Source organism: Culex quinquefasciatus, chromosome 3 (genome assembly GCF_015732765.1).
Source record: "Culex quinquefasciatus strain JHB chromosome 3, VPISU_Cqui_1.0_pri_paternal, whole genome shotgun sequence".
NCBI lineage: Eukaryota > Metazoa > Arthropoda > Insecta > Diptera > Culicidae > Culex > Culex quinquefasciatus.
The window spans coordinates 6,857,809-6,876,178 of NC_051863.1; the positions used below are offsets into that span (position 1 = coordinate 6,857,809).

The 18,370-nt window shown below is 36.8% G+C and overlaps 1 protein-coding gene across 2 annotated transcripts in view; it reads left to right on the plus strand.

Moving 5' to 3' along the window:
- The window catches only part of LOC6032206 (transcriptional regulator ovo), a 56,051-nt gene extending 38,950 nt beyond the window's left edge, over positions 1 to 17,101 (plus strand). For both annotated transcript variants that reach the window (XM_038262966.1, XM_038262965.1), the window contains 5 exons: positions 6,861 to 6,989; positions 7,054 to 8,191; positions 8,256 to 8,377; positions 15,616 to 15,975; positions 16,042 to 17,101. In XM_038262966.1, coding sequence (XP_038118894.1) covers positions 6,861 to 6,989; positions 7,054 to 8,191; positions 8,256 to 8,377; positions 15,616 to 15,975; positions 16,042 to 16,137 — 1,845 coding nt within the window. In that variant the 3' untranslated portion in view covers positions 16,138 to 17,101. The remainder of the gene's footprint in view (positions 1 to 6,860; positions 6,990 to 7,053; positions 8,192 to 8,255; positions 8,378 to 15,615; positions 15,976 to 16,041) is intronic.
- Positions 17,102 to 18,370: the final 1,269 nt, after the last annotated feature.

Genomic DNA, 18,370 nt, shown 5'->3' on the forward strand with positions numbered 1-18,370 from the left:
ATGGCGTATTCAAAATTTAAAAAAAAACGTATTTTTCATCGAAAAAAAAAACACTAAAAAAGTTTTAAAAACTCTGCCATTTGGAACATGTCATTTTAAGGGAAATTTAATGTTTCTTCAATGTTTTTTTCGAATGTGCATTAACCCAGAAGGGTCATTTAGAACAAAAATTTCATTTAAAAATTTCGTGATTTTTCTAACTTTGACAAATTTGTAAAATTTTGTTACACTCTTAAAAATAACACTAATTTGTAGAGCAGTTACAATTTTTTAAATACACAAACATAAGGGGTTTGCTTGTAACCATCACGAGCTATCGCAATTTTACAAAAGAAAAAAGTTTCGAAAAAGTTACTTTTTGCGATTTTCTATGTGTTGGACGCCAAAACTTTTTCAAAACTTGGGCATGAATTCAATACATATGAAAACATTGATAAATAAGATTTAACAAATACACTCAAAGTGACATGTTTTTATCAATGTTAGTTTGGAAAATTTCCCAATCATGCACAGAATTGATTTTGATGAAAACACTAATTTATATTTTTATGAAAAAAAAAACATATTTTTTAACGAATGTAAATCAAGCTTGGAACCTAATTTTTTTTCTGGAAAGACTCCAATTACACGTGATTCTGGTAACTGTTGTAATTGTTAACAAAATGGTTCAAATTTGTGGTTTAAAAAAAGATGATTTCCAAGCCCAGTGACATTGTGTAAACAACAACATTACGAACAAAACATAACCAAACAACCAGGAACATGTTTCCTATACATATGGTGGGTGCCCACAGAGCCAACAACAGCAACAGCAAAACATGTGCCAATGTTGACTATATAGACACAAACATGCTTCCCTTTTTGATTCTTCAGCTTTAGCCCGACGAACCAACCATGCTAGTGTGGTTAGCTGACTGGCAATAGAGTTTAAATAGGTTCAAGTAAAAGTGAAAGCTGCGTTTTCTTCTCCTTCTTCTTTCCACTTGTTCGGCTCACTTTAAAAATATAACCAGACCAAAGTTGTTGCTGGAGTATATAAATTGTATGTTTGGCCAATGATGGTTGTTATCATCGACCACAAACATAATCAAGGTATGTTGCTGAGTTGGCTGAAGCGGGTCCCGGCTGTGTGTGGTTGCCAGACCAGAGAGAGAAAACTGCAGTACTAATCGCTCGTTCGTTGGTTCGTCATCCATCATCGTTTTGGTTTTATTTTGATCGGTCAGCAATGATGGGTTTGGAATGTTCATTCCACTCTTCTGACCATTGATTTTAGTGGCTTTAGCTTTGGCGTGCAAGTGGTTTACCTTGCTGCTTGGCACGTGATGAGGTAAGAGAAATGACGACGATGACGCTCTTTCTTCCAAGGGATGGATTAAGTCTTTAAAGCAAAAACACAAGTTTTCAGCATTAGCCAATGGGTTTTCTGTATGAGCGACATTAACGTGAAGACTTCCATCATTGTCATGATTTTTCGTTCAAGGATATAAATTTTGCGTCGCTTTCAATATTTTGACAAAATTCCTTCAACAAGTTGTTTAGAATAGTGCCCTACACATGTTGATTCCTTTTGGTAACGATTATCCCATTCCTTGTTAAGTTAGGGAAATCGTCATTAATCAATGATTGCTAACTAGGACGTCAATGATTGTACCACAAAATTATATAAATTTTGAAATACAATTGCTTTAGATAAAAAATTCCTTCAGTGGCTTCAAGAAGGCAACAACCGGCACATGCTGATTCATTTTGGTGCAGAAATTCGTTAAATTGAATTTAATACAGAATATTTTATAGTGATGATCAATTTTCTTCGAAAATGATCAACGGCTTCACCTTGATCGATTCAAAAGTTTTTTCGGTGAAAATTGCGTTTTTCAGAAAAAAAGTGTATTTTCATCAGTTGTTTGTGATAAGCAGGGTTGTTACGGACGGCGCGGATCGCACGGATGGCGCGGATGGCGCGAATCGCGCGGATCTGGCGCGGATTTGCTGGCTAATTTTGCCCAGGCGCGGATTTCGCGCGGATAGCAATTTTGATAAAAAAATATTGATTGCGATAGAATTTCTTTAAAATTACAATGGAAAATATTATTAGGAAATAAATAAATTCAATCTTTTTCGTTGAGTGCAAAAACATCAATTTCTAAGAAGTTGCTAATAAAGAAAATTTTCTTCTAAAAATTATTGATTTTTTTTCTTAATATGAAACTTCGAAATAATCTTCAAGGAGCGATTTTTTTTAATGTATTGAGATTTGTTATATAAATCAAACATAACATTACAACTTATTATATTTAAAACATCTGCTTAACAACCCGTATTAGTAACAATTTTATTAAAATCAAAATAACAAAATTCGAAAAATTACAGAATTATAAAAATTTGAAGCTAAAAAAAATTTAAATTTTCAAATTTTTGGTTTATTTAAAAAATTTAAAATTCTGTTGCCACTCTGATTCAGGTAGAATTGATTCTACTCCCTCTATCACAACATGACGAAATCCATTTAGCAATATGTTAAAATTTTTGTCTAAAAGCGAAATGTAGTGTTAAAATTAAAAAAAAGGAAATCTGGAATTCAATACTTTGAAATTTCAGAATTTACATACGGAAATAATAAAAAAAAATAGAATTTATTATTTAAAATTGCCAAAACTTACAGACTCAAAAAACGTAAAAGAGTACGAATTATTAAATTGAAAAATTACGAAAATATTACAAATGATTTTTTTGAGAAAGATCTTTCTTTCTAAATTATTAATTTGTTAAATTATTAAATTATTAGATTATTAGATTATTAGATTATTAGATTAATAAATTATTAAATTATTAGATTATTAGATTATTAGATTATTAGATTAATAAATTATTAAATGATTAGATTATTAAACTTTTAAATTATTAAATTATTAAATTATTAAATTATTAAATTATTAAATTATTAAATTATTAAATTATTAAATTATTAAATTATTAAATTATTAAATTATTAAATTATTAAATTATTAAATTATTAAATTATTAAATTATTAAATTATTAAATTATTAAATTATTAAATTATTAAATTATTAAATTATTAAATCAACCATCGGGACTGGCAACACCAGCCAGCAACAGTCAAGTGTTCGGAGCTCTTCAGACTTTTCGATTTTTTCGCCGTAATTTACCGTGATTACCCGCGAGTTTGCTCCTCCAGCATGCCAAGGGCCAGCCGTGGCCGAGGCAGTTCGAGTGCGGCCTCGAAAAACCCGCGAAGTTCATCTACCGGCAGAGTGCAGAAAGGTAAACACACCAATGCCGCATCGACCGCCATCGCGCACGGGAGCGTGCCCGGTGACGTCACCGATCCTTCATTTTTACACGTGTCATACCGTCCACGTGAGTCCCCGGTACGGACGAGACAATCGACCCGGGCATCCGGAAGCACTTCCGGCCAGCAGCAGCAGCAGCAGCAGTCCACCAGCACTACGACGACAACCACTTCCAACGTTCCCACCAGCAACGAATTTGAGATGCTGAGTGGAGATGAAAACAACACCGACAGTGACAGCAGCAGTGCTGGCGACGACGATGACGATGATGAACTTGCGCGCAAGCAAGGAAAGCAGAAAAATGGTAACTCTCCGAAGGAACGACGACCACCTCCAATTTTTGTTTTGGATACGTTGGCTGACGATGTTGACGAGTTGCTTGAGGGACTCCAATATTGTCTCAAAATTAGCAAAACTTCTGTGCAAGTGATTACCCACAAAAAGCTGCATTTCGACTTGGTGGTGAAGAAGTTGAAGTTGCGAAACTTCAAATTCTTCACATTTGATCCTGCAGAAAAGGTCCCAGTGAAGATCGTCCTTCAGGGATATCCGGACCGCCCGATCTCCGACCTGGAAGAACACCTGACGGGCGTCAAGGTTAAGCCTCGAGAAATAAAGGTGCTCTCAAAATCGACTACGGTGACAGGTACGTACACCTTGTACCTCTTGTACTTCGATCGCGGGTCCGTCAAAATCCAGGACCTACGGCGGATCAAAGCACTGGACGGCTTCTTTGTGACGTGGCGATTCTACACGAAGAATCCGGCCGACGCAGCCCAATGCCACCGCTGTCAGAAATTCGGACACGGCTCAAGAAACTGCAATCTCCCACCCCGGTGTGTAAAGTGCGGTGAGACCCACTTCACCAAAAAGTGCAGTCTTCCGCGGAAAGACCAACTGGGGGAAAACGCCCAGCAGCACAAAGCACGTGTCAAGTGCGCCAATTGTGGTGGAAACCACACGGCGAATTTCCGTGGCTGTGCCGCGCGGAAAAAGTACATCGAGGAGCAGGACAAGAAGAAGAAAGCGCCAGCGTCCCGCCAACCTCCGAAGACTTCGAGCTCGACCGCTGCAGCAGCTGGCGGCGGAGCGGCTCCATCGACCAACCCAGCGTTCCCTCCCGGTTGGGGAGGTTCGTACGCTAGAGTAGCCGCTTCTGGGGGTGGTTCTCCCCCCGGGACAAGCTGATGTTACCGGTGATGATCTCTTCACGCTTCCTGAGTTTTTCGCCCTTGCTGGAGAGATGCTCACGCGCTTTCGTGCCTGCCGAAACAAGGCAGAACAATTTCAAGCTCTCAGTGAGCTGATGATGAAGTACATCTACAACGGATAAGCTGCCTTGTGCAGCGAAGTTTTTCGACGTCAATAGACAAAACATACTGTGATTTAGTTTTAAGCTTTTCTATTTCTATCCTTTTCCTTAGCAAATCTAGAAGGTTTTTTTTTAATTTTTCCTTCTCTTGCCAAATCCATTGTTAGAATATCCAATTACATCAAAATGAATTATAGTGTAAACCATAGTTGAAAGGAACTCCAAAACTCTATTAGGTTATAAGAAATACGGAATTGTAAATTGATTATTTACTGACAAAATAAATTGAATTGAATTGAATAAATTATTAAATTATTAAATTATTAAATTATTAAATTATTAAATTATTAAATTATTAAATTATTAAATTATTAAATTATTAAATTATTAAATTATTAAATTATTAAATTATTAAATTATTAAATTATTAAATTATTAAATTATTAAATCATTTCGGAGTCATAATTTTGTTTTGAGAAATTTAGTGAAGAAAATAATAAAAATTTTGTGTTTCGATTTTCCAGAGTAAAATTTTGGCGAAAATTATCAAGTACAAATTATTAAATTATTAAATTATTAAATTATTAAATTATTAAATTATTAAATTATTAAATTATTAAATTATTAAATTATTAAATTATTAAATTATTAAATTATTAAATTATTAAATTATTAAATTATTAAATCATTTCGGAGTCATAATTTTGTTTTGAGAAATTTAGTGAAGAAAATAATAAAAATTTTGTGTTTCGATTTTCCAGAGTAAAATTTTGGCGAAAATTATCAAGTACAAATTATTAAATTATTAAATTATTAAATTATTAAATTATTAAATTATTAAACTATTAAATCATTTCGGAGTCATAATTTTGTTTTGAGAAATTTAGTGAAGAAAATAATAAAAATTTTGTGTTTCGATTTTCCAGAGTAAAATTTTGGCGAAAATTATCAAGTACAAAATCCCTAGATTTTTTTATTTGGTGATTTATTTCATGGTTTTAAATTTTTTTAATTTTTTAATTTTATTTTTTTTCTGAATTTGTTTTCAAAGCAACGATTTTTAAAGTGTTACAAAAAATGCTAACATTGTTTCAGAAATGGCAAAAAAGGTTCCACTTGGTGCAGGTGGGATATGAATCCACAACTGATCAACGGTACTGATCCAAATGCTTTCTGTATTATTCTTTATTCGTTTAAAATTTCATTCATTATGTTACTCTCTTCTATGTTTGTCGCGATTTATTTTATATGGCGCGGATTTCGCACGGATTGGGTTTTGGGGTCGGCGCGGATCTGGCGCGGAATTTTTTTCGACTTTTCCGTAACAACCCTGGATAAGTGACAGAACACTCCAATCGTCTTCACCAAGACAACCTGATTTTGACATTTGTAGAATGATTCTACTTTCAATCATTGTCATTGACTTCCCTCTAGAAGTACATTCGCTCAGTGAACAGTCGTTTGACATTCTGCCGAGGTTCCGATCATCTCTCCCGTGATCGCATTCAAATGACTTCTGTCACCACACGCAGCATACACGAGAAAGAGAGGGACGATACACGAGAGAAAGGAGCACGTTGTCTTGTTCGGGCGGCTGCTTGAGTGGCGCTCATTTTTCGTTCGTTTGTGTTTACGCTCTCACCGACCGTCGCCAAGCAACGACAATCATGCATCGGCGCTGTGTGTCAGCGATCAAATTTCGTTTTGGGAAATGATCGCTGGTAGAAAGTTTTTTTTTTCAGTAGATGGAAATTCAGTAAAACTTTACTGTTTGCAAAAAGTGTGATTTTTACCGAGTATTTCGAAATGCCTCTATTGAACGCTCTGAAACTTTTGTTAGAAGCAATTTAGCACCGTACTGTCTTGGGGAAAGTTGTTCAGGACATCCAGGGCATTACTTCTACGGTGTTAGATTCATTAAATAATGAAACATTAATTTCGTAAACTCAAAAATGTGAAAATGCAAGTTTTTCCAAAGTAATTTCAATACAAATTTTATTCGCATTGCGCCAATCGTGGGCTTAACCAATCGCTCCCAAATTTTGGGAGGTCGTTTGGGACCCCTAAAAGGACCATTAAAAAAAATGTGTTGCTGAAAAAATCAATTTTCGATTCCACCCTTATAATGCATGCTGCAATTTTTATTTTAAATTTCTGTAATAAAAAAAAATAACTTGTGTCTACTAAATATCGGACAAACCATAATAAACAATTCCTTTCGGTTCTATTTCAGGTCCTGGGCCTGGTGTCCGGCAGCGACGGTGGCATGCAGTTCCTACGGCCGATGGATGGCAGCGCGATGGCGGCCGCGACGGCCTTCCAGCAGCAGCAACAGGCCGCCGCGGCAGCCGCCGGATTTTCGGTGAGAACTTTTCCCGTCACCTTGAAAGATTCGCGATCTAATTTCGTTTTTTTTTTACCCCCAGCAAACAACCCCTGCCTACATCACCCTCCCAATCACGATGCCGGGCGCGAAACCGGGCGACGCCCAGCAGACGGTACAAATCCAGGTGCTCAATCCGAACCCGATGCCGGCGCCGACTCAGCAAGCGGCCACGCCCAAGTTCCAGATGGGCCAGATGCAGATCCCGATCCAGGGTTTCCAGCAGGGCACCACCGTACTGACCGTGGCCTACAGTCCCCAGGAGGAGGAACTGATGCAAAACCACAACCTTCCGGAGGGCATGACGATAGTGGCCGCGCTCCAACCGCAGGACCTCCAACTCATTGCCCAAGCCCAAAACACCTCGCTTCTTCAGCAACACCAGCAACAGCAACAACAACAACAGCAGCATCAGCATCAGCAACAGCTGCAAAATCACGAACAAACGATCAAAGTCGAGGGCGATCTGCCGCCAGCGCTCCGGCAAATCAAACAGGAAGCAGGTTGGAGTCACATCCCCAACCTGGCGGCGACGCAGGCCTTCGGCACGGACATAGCGGAGTTTCTTCAGCAACGAGGGCAAAGCTTAAACGTGCAACCATTTCTTAAGCTCAGCAATCTCAACAACAACAACAACAACGGAAGTAGCGATCACCATGTACCTTTGGCCCACGGGGACCACTTGATCGGCGGTTCGATACCCAACACGCCGGGTAGCACCTTCATCAAGCGGGAAATCCTCGAGGACAACTCCAACGACAATACGCACTTTGGTGCGGACAGCAGTCAGGCGGACAGCAGCTTCAAGGACAACCACAGCAGCACCAGTGGCGACACCAGCAGCAGCACCTTCCACGAGTCCCCAACAACCACGGCGGCCGCCACCTCGACGACGACCCCCGACGGAGATCCCACGACGACGACGCCAACGTCGTCGTCATCGGGCAAGGCGCGCAAAAAGCGAAAGTACAAATCGAAACCCCCGAAACCGAAGCGCCAGAAGCCGGGCCAGGTGCACATCACGACGGCCCTCGACGGGACGGTGCTGTTTTGCTGTCCCGAGTGCCACATGGCGTACCCGGAGAAGGAGTGCCTCGAGCAGCATCTGGCGGTGCACAAGATCGAGCGGAGGTTCATCTGCGACATTTGCGGCGCCGGCTTGAAGCGGAAGGAGCATCTTGGTAAGGAATTAGATAAGGCTTTTGTTTTGAATCATATTTCATGTTTTGTTTCTTATTTTTCCAGAACGACACAAACTCGGACATAATCCGGAGCGGCCTTACATCTGCAGCGTTTGCATGAAGGGTTTCAAGCGGAAGGAGCACCTGAACCTGCATTTTGTCATCCACAGCGGCGTGAAAACGGAGGTAAGTTCGGATGTTTTTTTTTTTCAAACTCGAAATCCCAAAAGTCCCAAAATATGAAGTGGCTGAATTTGGTGTTAATATTGAAAATAAGAGCATAAAAAAACACCACAAAAATACTCATTATTCGTTTATTCAAAGTTCTTTCGGATAATCAAAATAGGCCCTTGTCGAAGTGTACCGTACCGTCGAAGAGGCTACCCTGCTCACGTCAGTCAGTGGATGTTTACAATAGAATCGAGCAGGATAAACTCTTTAATTACACTTAACATTGGCCCAATTACAGTACTTGTTCAGTAACTGGGCTGAAAACGTATCCCAGTCATCGATGCGTAATATTTTCATGATGAAATATTAAAATAAAAGTTAATCAAATTTGTTTACAATGCTTACTTTTCATTTTAATTAAATTGTGACTTGAAACTAAATAAAAGTTTGGAAAAAGTTTTTTTTAATTATTGAATATGATTTTTGCATCCATTAACCCCTCGGTCATTTTGATTTGTTTTGGTTTTTTGACGTTTGTCTGCTTTTTAACTGGGCTACGGCCCAGTTATTGAGCTCCCAGTTAAACAACGCCCAGTTACCAAACAACTACTGTACATTGTTTTGTTATTTTTTTTTAATTTTCATAACTATCCATGAAGGTGGAGCTTTAAAAATCTATCCCATTTAAAAAATAACACTTTAAAATGTCCAAACTAGGTGTTTTTAGCCCATTCAAAAGATTACTCTTGATTGGAGAAGTCGTGGCTGAATGGTTACGATGTTCGCTTGTTAAGCGAATGGTTCTGGGTTCGATTCCCATCTGCGAGAAAGTCCTGGACTCATTGAATTCTGAAATGATTGAAAAACACGAACTCACGGCGGGCTTCGCTTATCCGTCCTTTAGATTGGCAAACAAAATGCTTACTGCAACACCATTTAAGCTTTCATGTTTAGTAGGACTTAGAATGATATACAGTCCAGACTCGATTATACGAAGGCCTCGGAAAAATTTCACTTCGGATAATCGAAACTTCGTATAACCGAATCACGAAAAAAAAATTTTTTTTCGTTGTCAAATTTTTTATTGTTGAGCATAGGTATGACCCTAAACTACGCTAAAATTTCTTTTTGTTTCTGATTCGATTATCCGAAGTCCCATACAAACCTTCGGATAATCGAACTTCGGATAATCGAGTCTGGACTGTAGTTGAATCCAAAAATCGAAAATCCAGAAAAAATTCGGGAAAAAGTCGGGAATTTGTGATTTTTTGTTAAAAAGTCGGGAATCCCAAGCATACCTGTTTGAAAAATATTTTGAAACTCTTGAACACCTTTGAAATTAATTTCACTCATTTCGTCAAACTCCAAGCGAAACTTAATTGAGGATACCGCGGAGATTTTCTCTTATCCCCTTAAAAAAGAGGGAGCATCAACAATTCCCGTCTTCTAAATTCCCTATCCTTGTCCCTGGTGTGCGGTGTAGATGGGAGCGGCCAGCAATGTTGAGAATCTGGTTCAAGTGGGATTGGTTCTTTTTTTTTTTCAATTATTCCTAAGTAACTTGGACTTAGATAATCATCGCATGAACATGACGAAATTCAGTCTACCAAGCGAAGCATTCAAAAGGTTACGCTTGATTTGATTCTAAAAATTGAATTATTTTTTTATGAAAAGAGCCGAAAATTTCACAAAAGTTTTCTTTCAATATTAACATATGGAGTTTTTTTTTTTTTTTGAAAGGTCCAATAAACCAAATTTCCAGTTTTTGCTTTTTGGGTGTTTTCAAAACCGCCTTGAGTTAGGGGTATTCAAAAACACCCAAAAAGCAAAAACTGAAAATTTGGTTTATTGGACCTTTTAAAAAAACTCCAGACATGGAACCAATGGTTTTCGAGATATCGCGAGTTTTAAAATTATTTCTAATTAGATGACACTGATTAAAACTATTTTTTCCAAAATTTTGGCTTGAAGGGCTAATTTTTCATCTATTTTTTGTATTTTATTTTGATTGACAGTTTTTTCGATTTTTTCCAATAATTAAAATTTATTTCAAATAAGTATAACTTCTTTTATCAGATTTTGCTCTACTCTAAACTATTGCGTGTTTTGGTAATTTTGGGACTTTTTCTGTGTATCTATTTTTTCTGAATTATCCTTATAAAGCAGGTATCAGACTATGCCAAACAAGCTAATAAACTCGCACTTTTTCGTTTTTAACAGATTGCCAAATCCGCAAACTTGTTTGCGGCAAACTCGCAAACAAAGCAAAAGACATGCGGGCTGACGTTTCTGCAAACAAGTGCAGGCAAACTGTCAAAAAGTGCGAGTTTGTTGTTCATAGCAAGAGGGTGACGATTCTCGAGATTTTCAATTTCCCGGGAATCGAGAGTTGAATTTGGCCAATTCTTTTGGGAATTCTCGGGACCCGGGAGTTATTGTTTTGACCATGCTAATAGTGGCATTAATTTAAAAGAAAAGTAAAAATTAAGTTTTTTTATGAATTTACTTACAATTGATTCTTACTAATTCTATGAAACGTTAAATGAAGTATCCTCATTGCTTAAAGGAACTATATCTACCTTATGATTTTTTTTTCTAAATCTGCAGATACAAGATTTTTGCAACATGATAAATAACTATTCACACAACAATTTAAACTTGTTTTTCTTCCTTTTCCAGGTCAACTGTAAATATTCATTGAAAAAATATTTACAGTTATTAGGAAAACCCGAATGTTCACATTTGGCGGACAATTACTTTACAAAGTTTGCCAGAGTTTTTTTCCCCAAATATAATATGGGTCATTCCATCTCAACTGTGCACGAAAAAGTGCAAATTTGAAAATTACCCTCTCCGATCCTGCTCAAATTTGGCAGAGCTGTTGATACTATCAAAACATGCAAGAATCCCGAATTTCATCCAAATCGGACCACCCCCTCCATTTTTGTACCTCCCCAAAAAATCGACTTTTTGGCGATTTTTGACCAAACCTCCTAGTTTCAAACGACGATAACTCAGGAACCACACATCTTAGAGGGTCGGTCTTAAACTCAATTTTGAAGGAAATTGGACGTAGAATCCATTTCCGTGATCAAAATTTTGATTAATTTATTTTTTCTACCTGTATTGCGCAATTGAAAACTTTAAACGGCCGTATCTCAAAACACCCCAACTTATTTTTTTTATTTGACCTCACCATCGTGTTCCCCGGTCAATTTTACATAAGAATCACTTATCGACAGAAATGAATATGTTTTGTTCCAGAGATATCGAATTTTAAAGTTTTGTGTTTTCGAGATTACCTACATCAGCTTCATTCGCCGCATCTGCTAGAAGCACACAGGCGGGCTGATCAATAACTGCTACCTGGTGTTCTGGGAGATGATTAATTTAATTTATATTTTTCTAGCTAAACATTGTAATAGGACTGAAGCCGAAGTGTAAACAAAGAGTCTATCCTGCTCGTTTATAATGTAAACATCAACTGACGTGAGCAAGATAGACTCATTGTTTACACTTCGGCTTCGGTCCTTTTACATTGTTTTGCTTGTTTTATAATTTTACGCAAATATTTATTCAAATGGCTAATAGAGGAAATTATCGTATGTTTGGCAGGTTAAGTCCTCGCTCCTAGTTTCGTCCAATTTGCTTATTTTCACTATTTAAACAACAAATTTTGCAAAACTTTTGATAGAAACATGCTTGTTCACTTCTTATTGATCTATTTATCACTCGATTTCAGTTGAAAACGCCTTTAATCAGCTGTAATTGAATGCCAAAGCGCTGATATGGCAACATTAGAGAAACGCTGGAATTAGATGCTGTTCCCTACCTTGATCATTCTATTTTTGTGAAAGGAATATTTATTGGGTTATTTTACGTGTTGCTAACCGTTTTAGAGTACCTCCGAGGCCATGACTAGGGCCTTCATCATGGGCGGTAGCAAAATAGTGCCATTCAGCAAAAACCCCAAAACCTGCTTTATTATTATTATTATAGTTTATTTTTGACACTTTACCATAATTTGGCAAATCCGATTTATGGTTTAAAAGATTGATCATATTAAATCAATTTTTATATTGTGAGCCGGCTCCATTTGATTAAAAGAATCCAAGAATGACGTAAGAAAAAAAAATACTGTTGTTCGGACGGTGTCGAAATCATCGCAACTAAATTAGGGGAATTAGCCGCTTTGCAGCAGATCAAACTTTGTGATTTTCTTACATTTTTCAGTTTTATACTTTCCAGAAATCCTTTTCCTACTCCTTGTGATCGTCCTTCACTAGAGTACGACTATCATCAAATTTTAATAATTTTAGTTCATATTTTTTACTCAGTAATGTATCGTGCACTTATTGTTCAGTGTTACTAACAAAATTAATTGCATTTTCCTGCTCGCTCCGTCGGAATCCGATTCTGCCCTTTACTGTATGTCGTTATTGCTGTGTCCTGTGGGTTAGCACAGAAATTCACTTCATTCATTTTTTTTGAGCAGATAAACATTCGTGATTCAACTCCAGTTTCCTACAGTGTTATACAGTCAATTTCTGCCCAATATGATAAAGATTATTTATGATGAAATATTATTTCAATAAATGGTCAGGTAGCAGTTATTGATCAGCCCGCCTGTGTGCTTCTAGCAGATGCGGCGAATGAAGCTGATGTAGGTTATATCGAAAACACAAAACTTTAAAATTCGATATCTCTGGAACGAAACATATTAATTTCTGTCGATAAGTGATTCTTATGTAAAATTGACCGGGGAACACGATGGTGATGTCAAATTAAAAAAATAAGTTGGGGTGTTTTGAGATACGGCCAGTTAAAGTTTTCAGTTGCGCAATACAGGTAGAAAACATACCGACCGACCCTCTAAGATGTGTGGTTCCTGAGTTATCGTCGTTTGAAACTAGGAGGTTTGGTCAAAAATCGCCAAAAAGTAGATTTTTTGGGGAGGTACAAAAATGGAGGGGGTGGTCCGATTTGGATGAAATTCGGGATTCTTGCATGTTTTGATAGTATCAACAGCCCTGCCAAATTTGAGCAGGATCGGAGAGGGTAATTTTCAAATGCTGTTCCGCTTCAGATGGAATGACCCATATAATATTGGGGTTGACGTGAAACACAAAATGACTTATTGACATAAAAATACTTTGATACAGCGAAATTTACTTAGAGACTTATGAGGATTATGAGGATTGCTATACTCGAGAGAGGATATGGAAATTGAACTTATTTTAAAAAGCTATACCCGTTTAAAAATAATAATTAAAAATCATATTTAAAAAACTTTAAAATTTCAGTCCAGAAGTTTAGGGTAGGGTAGTCATCAATGAGACACTTTTGGTTTTTAAACTTCAATGATTTTTGTATTTTTTTCATTAGCATGTTTTAAAGAGCTTTTTGTTGCATTTTCTTTCTTTTAATGTGTTTTAACATTGACCAAAATATGAGATCGATCCGACCTCTACAGCCAGAGTTATTCAACTGTCTCATTGTAGACAACATCAAACTTCAAATAACAACAGTTATACTAAAAAATATTTAAATTTTGTAAAATCCATATATTTTACCCAATAACTTTATATTTTTGGTTAAATGAAGTTCAAACTCACTAAATATGCCAAAATTCACTTCCAATTCATGTTTTGAAAGATTTCCATAAATTTTGAAAAGTTCAATGAAGAAAAATCAAAGTGTCTCATTGTTACCCATGGGCTGAAAGGAGTGGGGAACAATAAGACAGCCCTGGATTCTGGGTATATTTTAAATTTTGTCCAAACCTAATGAAAGGACATTGTAGCCCAACTAATGTCCTGTGAAATGACGAAAGAAATTTGGAGAAATATTAGTTTTTGTGTTAATGGCAGTCTATAAGCGAAATGTAATTTTTAGTCATAATTTACTTTTACACCCCAGAATCAAACATGTATGAATAACTTTGCAAGGGAGCGTCCATAACCAAAGCCACTATTATGGCAGACGTGTATCTAGTAGACACACCTTTCCTCCAAATATGAGCCTGATTGGTTTAAACTAAGTCTTGTGAGAGCCATTTTATCATTGTTCCCCGTGTCTCATTGATGACTACTCTACCCTAACTGCTAAGTATACTTTAAGGTAAATTTTGGGTTCCACATTTTTTTGGCTTCTCTCAACAATAATTATTGTAATTTAAAATTTACATTTCTGAATAATAAGATTAGAGAAGAATTGGTTTATTTGAACTAGAACATGCAATGTTTAAAACAATTTAGAAATTTCGAAATAATTTTCTGAAACTATTGGCACTACGCCCCCCGGGGCATGGCCTTCCTCTAACGTGGGATTTCTGCTCCAGCGCCTCTGACGAGACAGGAGAAACCGGGACCGACGTTTTACTTCACCATCCGATAGAAGCTCAGTGGATAAGGCGGGAATCGAACCCGCGTCTCATAGCATCATCGGGATCGGCAGCCGAAGCCGCTACCCCTGCGCCACGAGACCCACTTTTCTGATCAGTTTATATAATTTTGCTTCGATATTTATAAGTTTAAAATTTTCCGGGAGTCTCGAGCCAATTTCCCGGGAATCGAGAGGTCCAAAAATGGTCGACTTGCCGGGACTTTCCGCTCGTCACCCTAATCATAGTTTAAAACCTGCTTAACTTACTACTTTGCACAAGACAAAAAACCGATCAGAAAATCCCTTCTCATATGGTCGAAAATAAGTGTTTTCGGGTCTTTTAAAATGTTCAGGTTGATGAGAAAATTTTGAAAATATTTTTTTGTTTTAAAATGGAGTAAAATAAAGGACCACTTTTTTCAAAAGTCGTGAGTAATGAATTTTACCAATCATGACATAAAATAGCTATTTTTTCTGAAAATGTCTAAGCAATACCTATAAATAAGCCGAAGACTCGGAATCGATCAGAATATCCCTGACTTAGTTAGTCATAGAAACTCATTCATGAGAGAATTACTCAGTGTAGGCTTTAAAATATGATATAACTTGAATGGGGTATTATTCCGACTTTTTAAGGAGATAAGCGAAATTCTCCACGGTACCTCCAAGCTAGTTACCTCAAAGCTAGCTAGCTAGGATACGCCATTAGCACGCGTTACGACCATTGTCATAATGAGATTAATGGATACGATTTGCAACGTTTTTTTTAATTATTTATTTTAATAGTCAAGAACTTGAAAAAATGTGTAAAACAAGTGGTTAAAACAAGAGTGTCTCTAGTCTAACCGTTTATCATTTCCCCTTCCCAGATCTGTGGCGACTGTGGCAAGGGATTCTACCGGAAAGACCACCTCCGGAAGCACATTCGCTCCCACATGTCGAAGCGGTTAAAGGAGGAGACCAACGGTTCCGGCTCCGTTTCTCGCAGCACCAACAACAACATCAACTCCAGCAGCAATAGTAACCACAACGACAGCAACGTGGTCTCGACGACGACGGGTCCGTTGCTGCCGGCCGGAATCCCACCCGGGTTGACCATAACCAGTACGAGTACAAACCATCACCACCAGTCGCAACAGCAGCAGCAGCAGCAGCAGCATCACCAGCATCCGCCTCAGCCTTCCGCCCTGACGCAGGGCATCTGTTTGCCACAGGGCGTTACGATACACGTGAGTTTTTTGAGTCTACTTGGGGTTCGTGAAGTGTGTACTAATGACTGTATTTCTTTGGCGCAGGTTCCCACGGCGGACAACCAAACCCTGCCGGTGCAGATATCGCTACAGCCCCAGTTGATGACCCAGTCAAACGGAGCAACGCTTCTTGGGCAGTAGCAAAAGGAGCTTACAAAAACGGGAACCAAAATCAAAATCGAATCTTAACACGATTTCTCACGCTGGCGACGCAAAAGTGCAAGAGAGAGGAATTGATCCGAATACTCATCATTTAAAAGGAAGGTTTTCACGACCCCAACTCTAGTAGGATTAAGGGAAGCCGCAGCAGCAATCGTCCAAAACGTCCTCGGCCATACCTCGGAACCTTGGGAAAACGGAGAAAAGACAAACTAAAAACGTGCATTTGTTGGTATTATCATTTCTGTCTGTTTGTCTATGCGCAAATCTGTCCGTTGTTTGTTTATTGTTTTTCGTGTAATAAATAGGAAACTTTGTTAAACGCGCGCGCGCTGTAAATACAACAATAGTGACAGGTACCTACTCACACGCCCACTTCGCAAAGAAAGAAGCACTCAAAACCCAACGTTCTGTTGTTTCATTGTTTTAAAAAAAACCATACTTATACATATATTGATTTTATAGTATTTAACTTTTACCCCTCCACTATTTATTAGGGCAGCTCATTCACACCCTGTTGTTACATGCTACCATAAAACATATTTTTAAAATCACCCTCCCCCCAAATTTTATCCCCCATTATTTAATTTATTTATTACGCACCCCACAAACTCACACACACACACTCACAAATCAAATCCATAATTGTTTTTGTTGTCTTTGAACACACACACACAAAAGAAAGAGAGCGAGAGTTGATGAGTTGTTTGTTGAACTAGTTCTAAGGCACCCCATCCTCCCCTCCCCCCTTAAAAGACGGAACGAAAAGTATTTGCTCACGCAAGAAATTGTGCGTCGTTTTGTTTTGACTCGAAATGAAATATGCGAACAAAGCTAGCGAAATTTTTGTACATAATGAAGTGATCTTTTTTTTGAAAATTTAATAGTTGAAGGAGACCAGAGAGAAAGGGGAAAATAAAGAGAAATTCTATTTTTCGACAATTTACACGTTCCGTTGTTTTACTGCGTTGTGATGACACATTTCCCTTGTGAATTCCATAAAATGTTACCAACCCAGGTTTGCGACGCTTTCAATATAAATTATTTAAGATTTATTAGAAATTATTCTGGTCTTAAAATCACTCGGAAAAACCTCTTTCTTTCAGTTTGCGACTACAATAATTTCAAATCACTATCCATCCATCCCGCGGAAAAGCCTAACATTTACCATTAAATTGTCTGACAAAAAAAATAACAATAACTTAGAAAAAAATCAACAGAAATGTAGACATTTAGTTCGAATTAAAAAAATATAAGAAAATTTAAATCAGGAATTTAGGAATTTGAAATTAAAATACACGTACAAAAAATCAAAATAATAAAAACAGAATTAAAAGTAATCTAAAATAAAAAATAATTATCCGAAATTCAATAATTCTAAAAATTCAAAATTCCAAAAGTTAAAAATTATAAAAATCTGAAATTCTACGATTTAACAATTTTGAAATCCAAAAAATCAAACTTTGAATCAATTTCGAAATTGAAGAATATTCAAAATTGAAATATAGCATTTCTCTGAGAATTCGGTCATTCGATTTGTAGTTTTTTAATTCGGCTGAAACTTTTTTGGTGCCTTCGGTATGCCCAAAGAAGCCATTTTGCATCATTAGTTGTCCATGTAATTTCCCATACAAATTTGGACAGCTACCAAACAAAAATGATATACGGAAATTCAAAATTTGAAGCATTCAATATTACGCCCTTTGGAAATGTTATTCTTGATTTAAAAAAATATATAGTTTTCCAACAGAATTTTCTCAGCTTTTCAAAAATATTTTTTTCCAAAAGTGGCCAAACATAATTAAAAAAAATGAATAACTGCGACTATTTTCAAAAAAGTTACCTAAAAATGGCTATAATTTGAAAACGGTGCACTTTATCAAAATTTAATAAAAGTACTTTTTGATTGCAAATTTGATTTTACGTCGAAAAATGAAGCTGAAATTTTTTTGCAACTAATATTTCGATTTTTTCTAAAAATCAGTATTGATTCAAAAATTTATAACTCGGTCAAAGATGTTTTGCCCGTTCTGGAAATTTCTGAAAAGTTGGCATTTGGTGTCCCCTAAAACATATCAGAAAATGAAAAAAAAATAATAAAAATAGTGTTTTTTTTTTTTCAAATAAATTTGTGGTGACAAAAAGTGGAATTTGAAATCACCAAAAAAAAAAATTACCGTACATCATTTTTTCAGTGTTGTCCTTAATTATACCT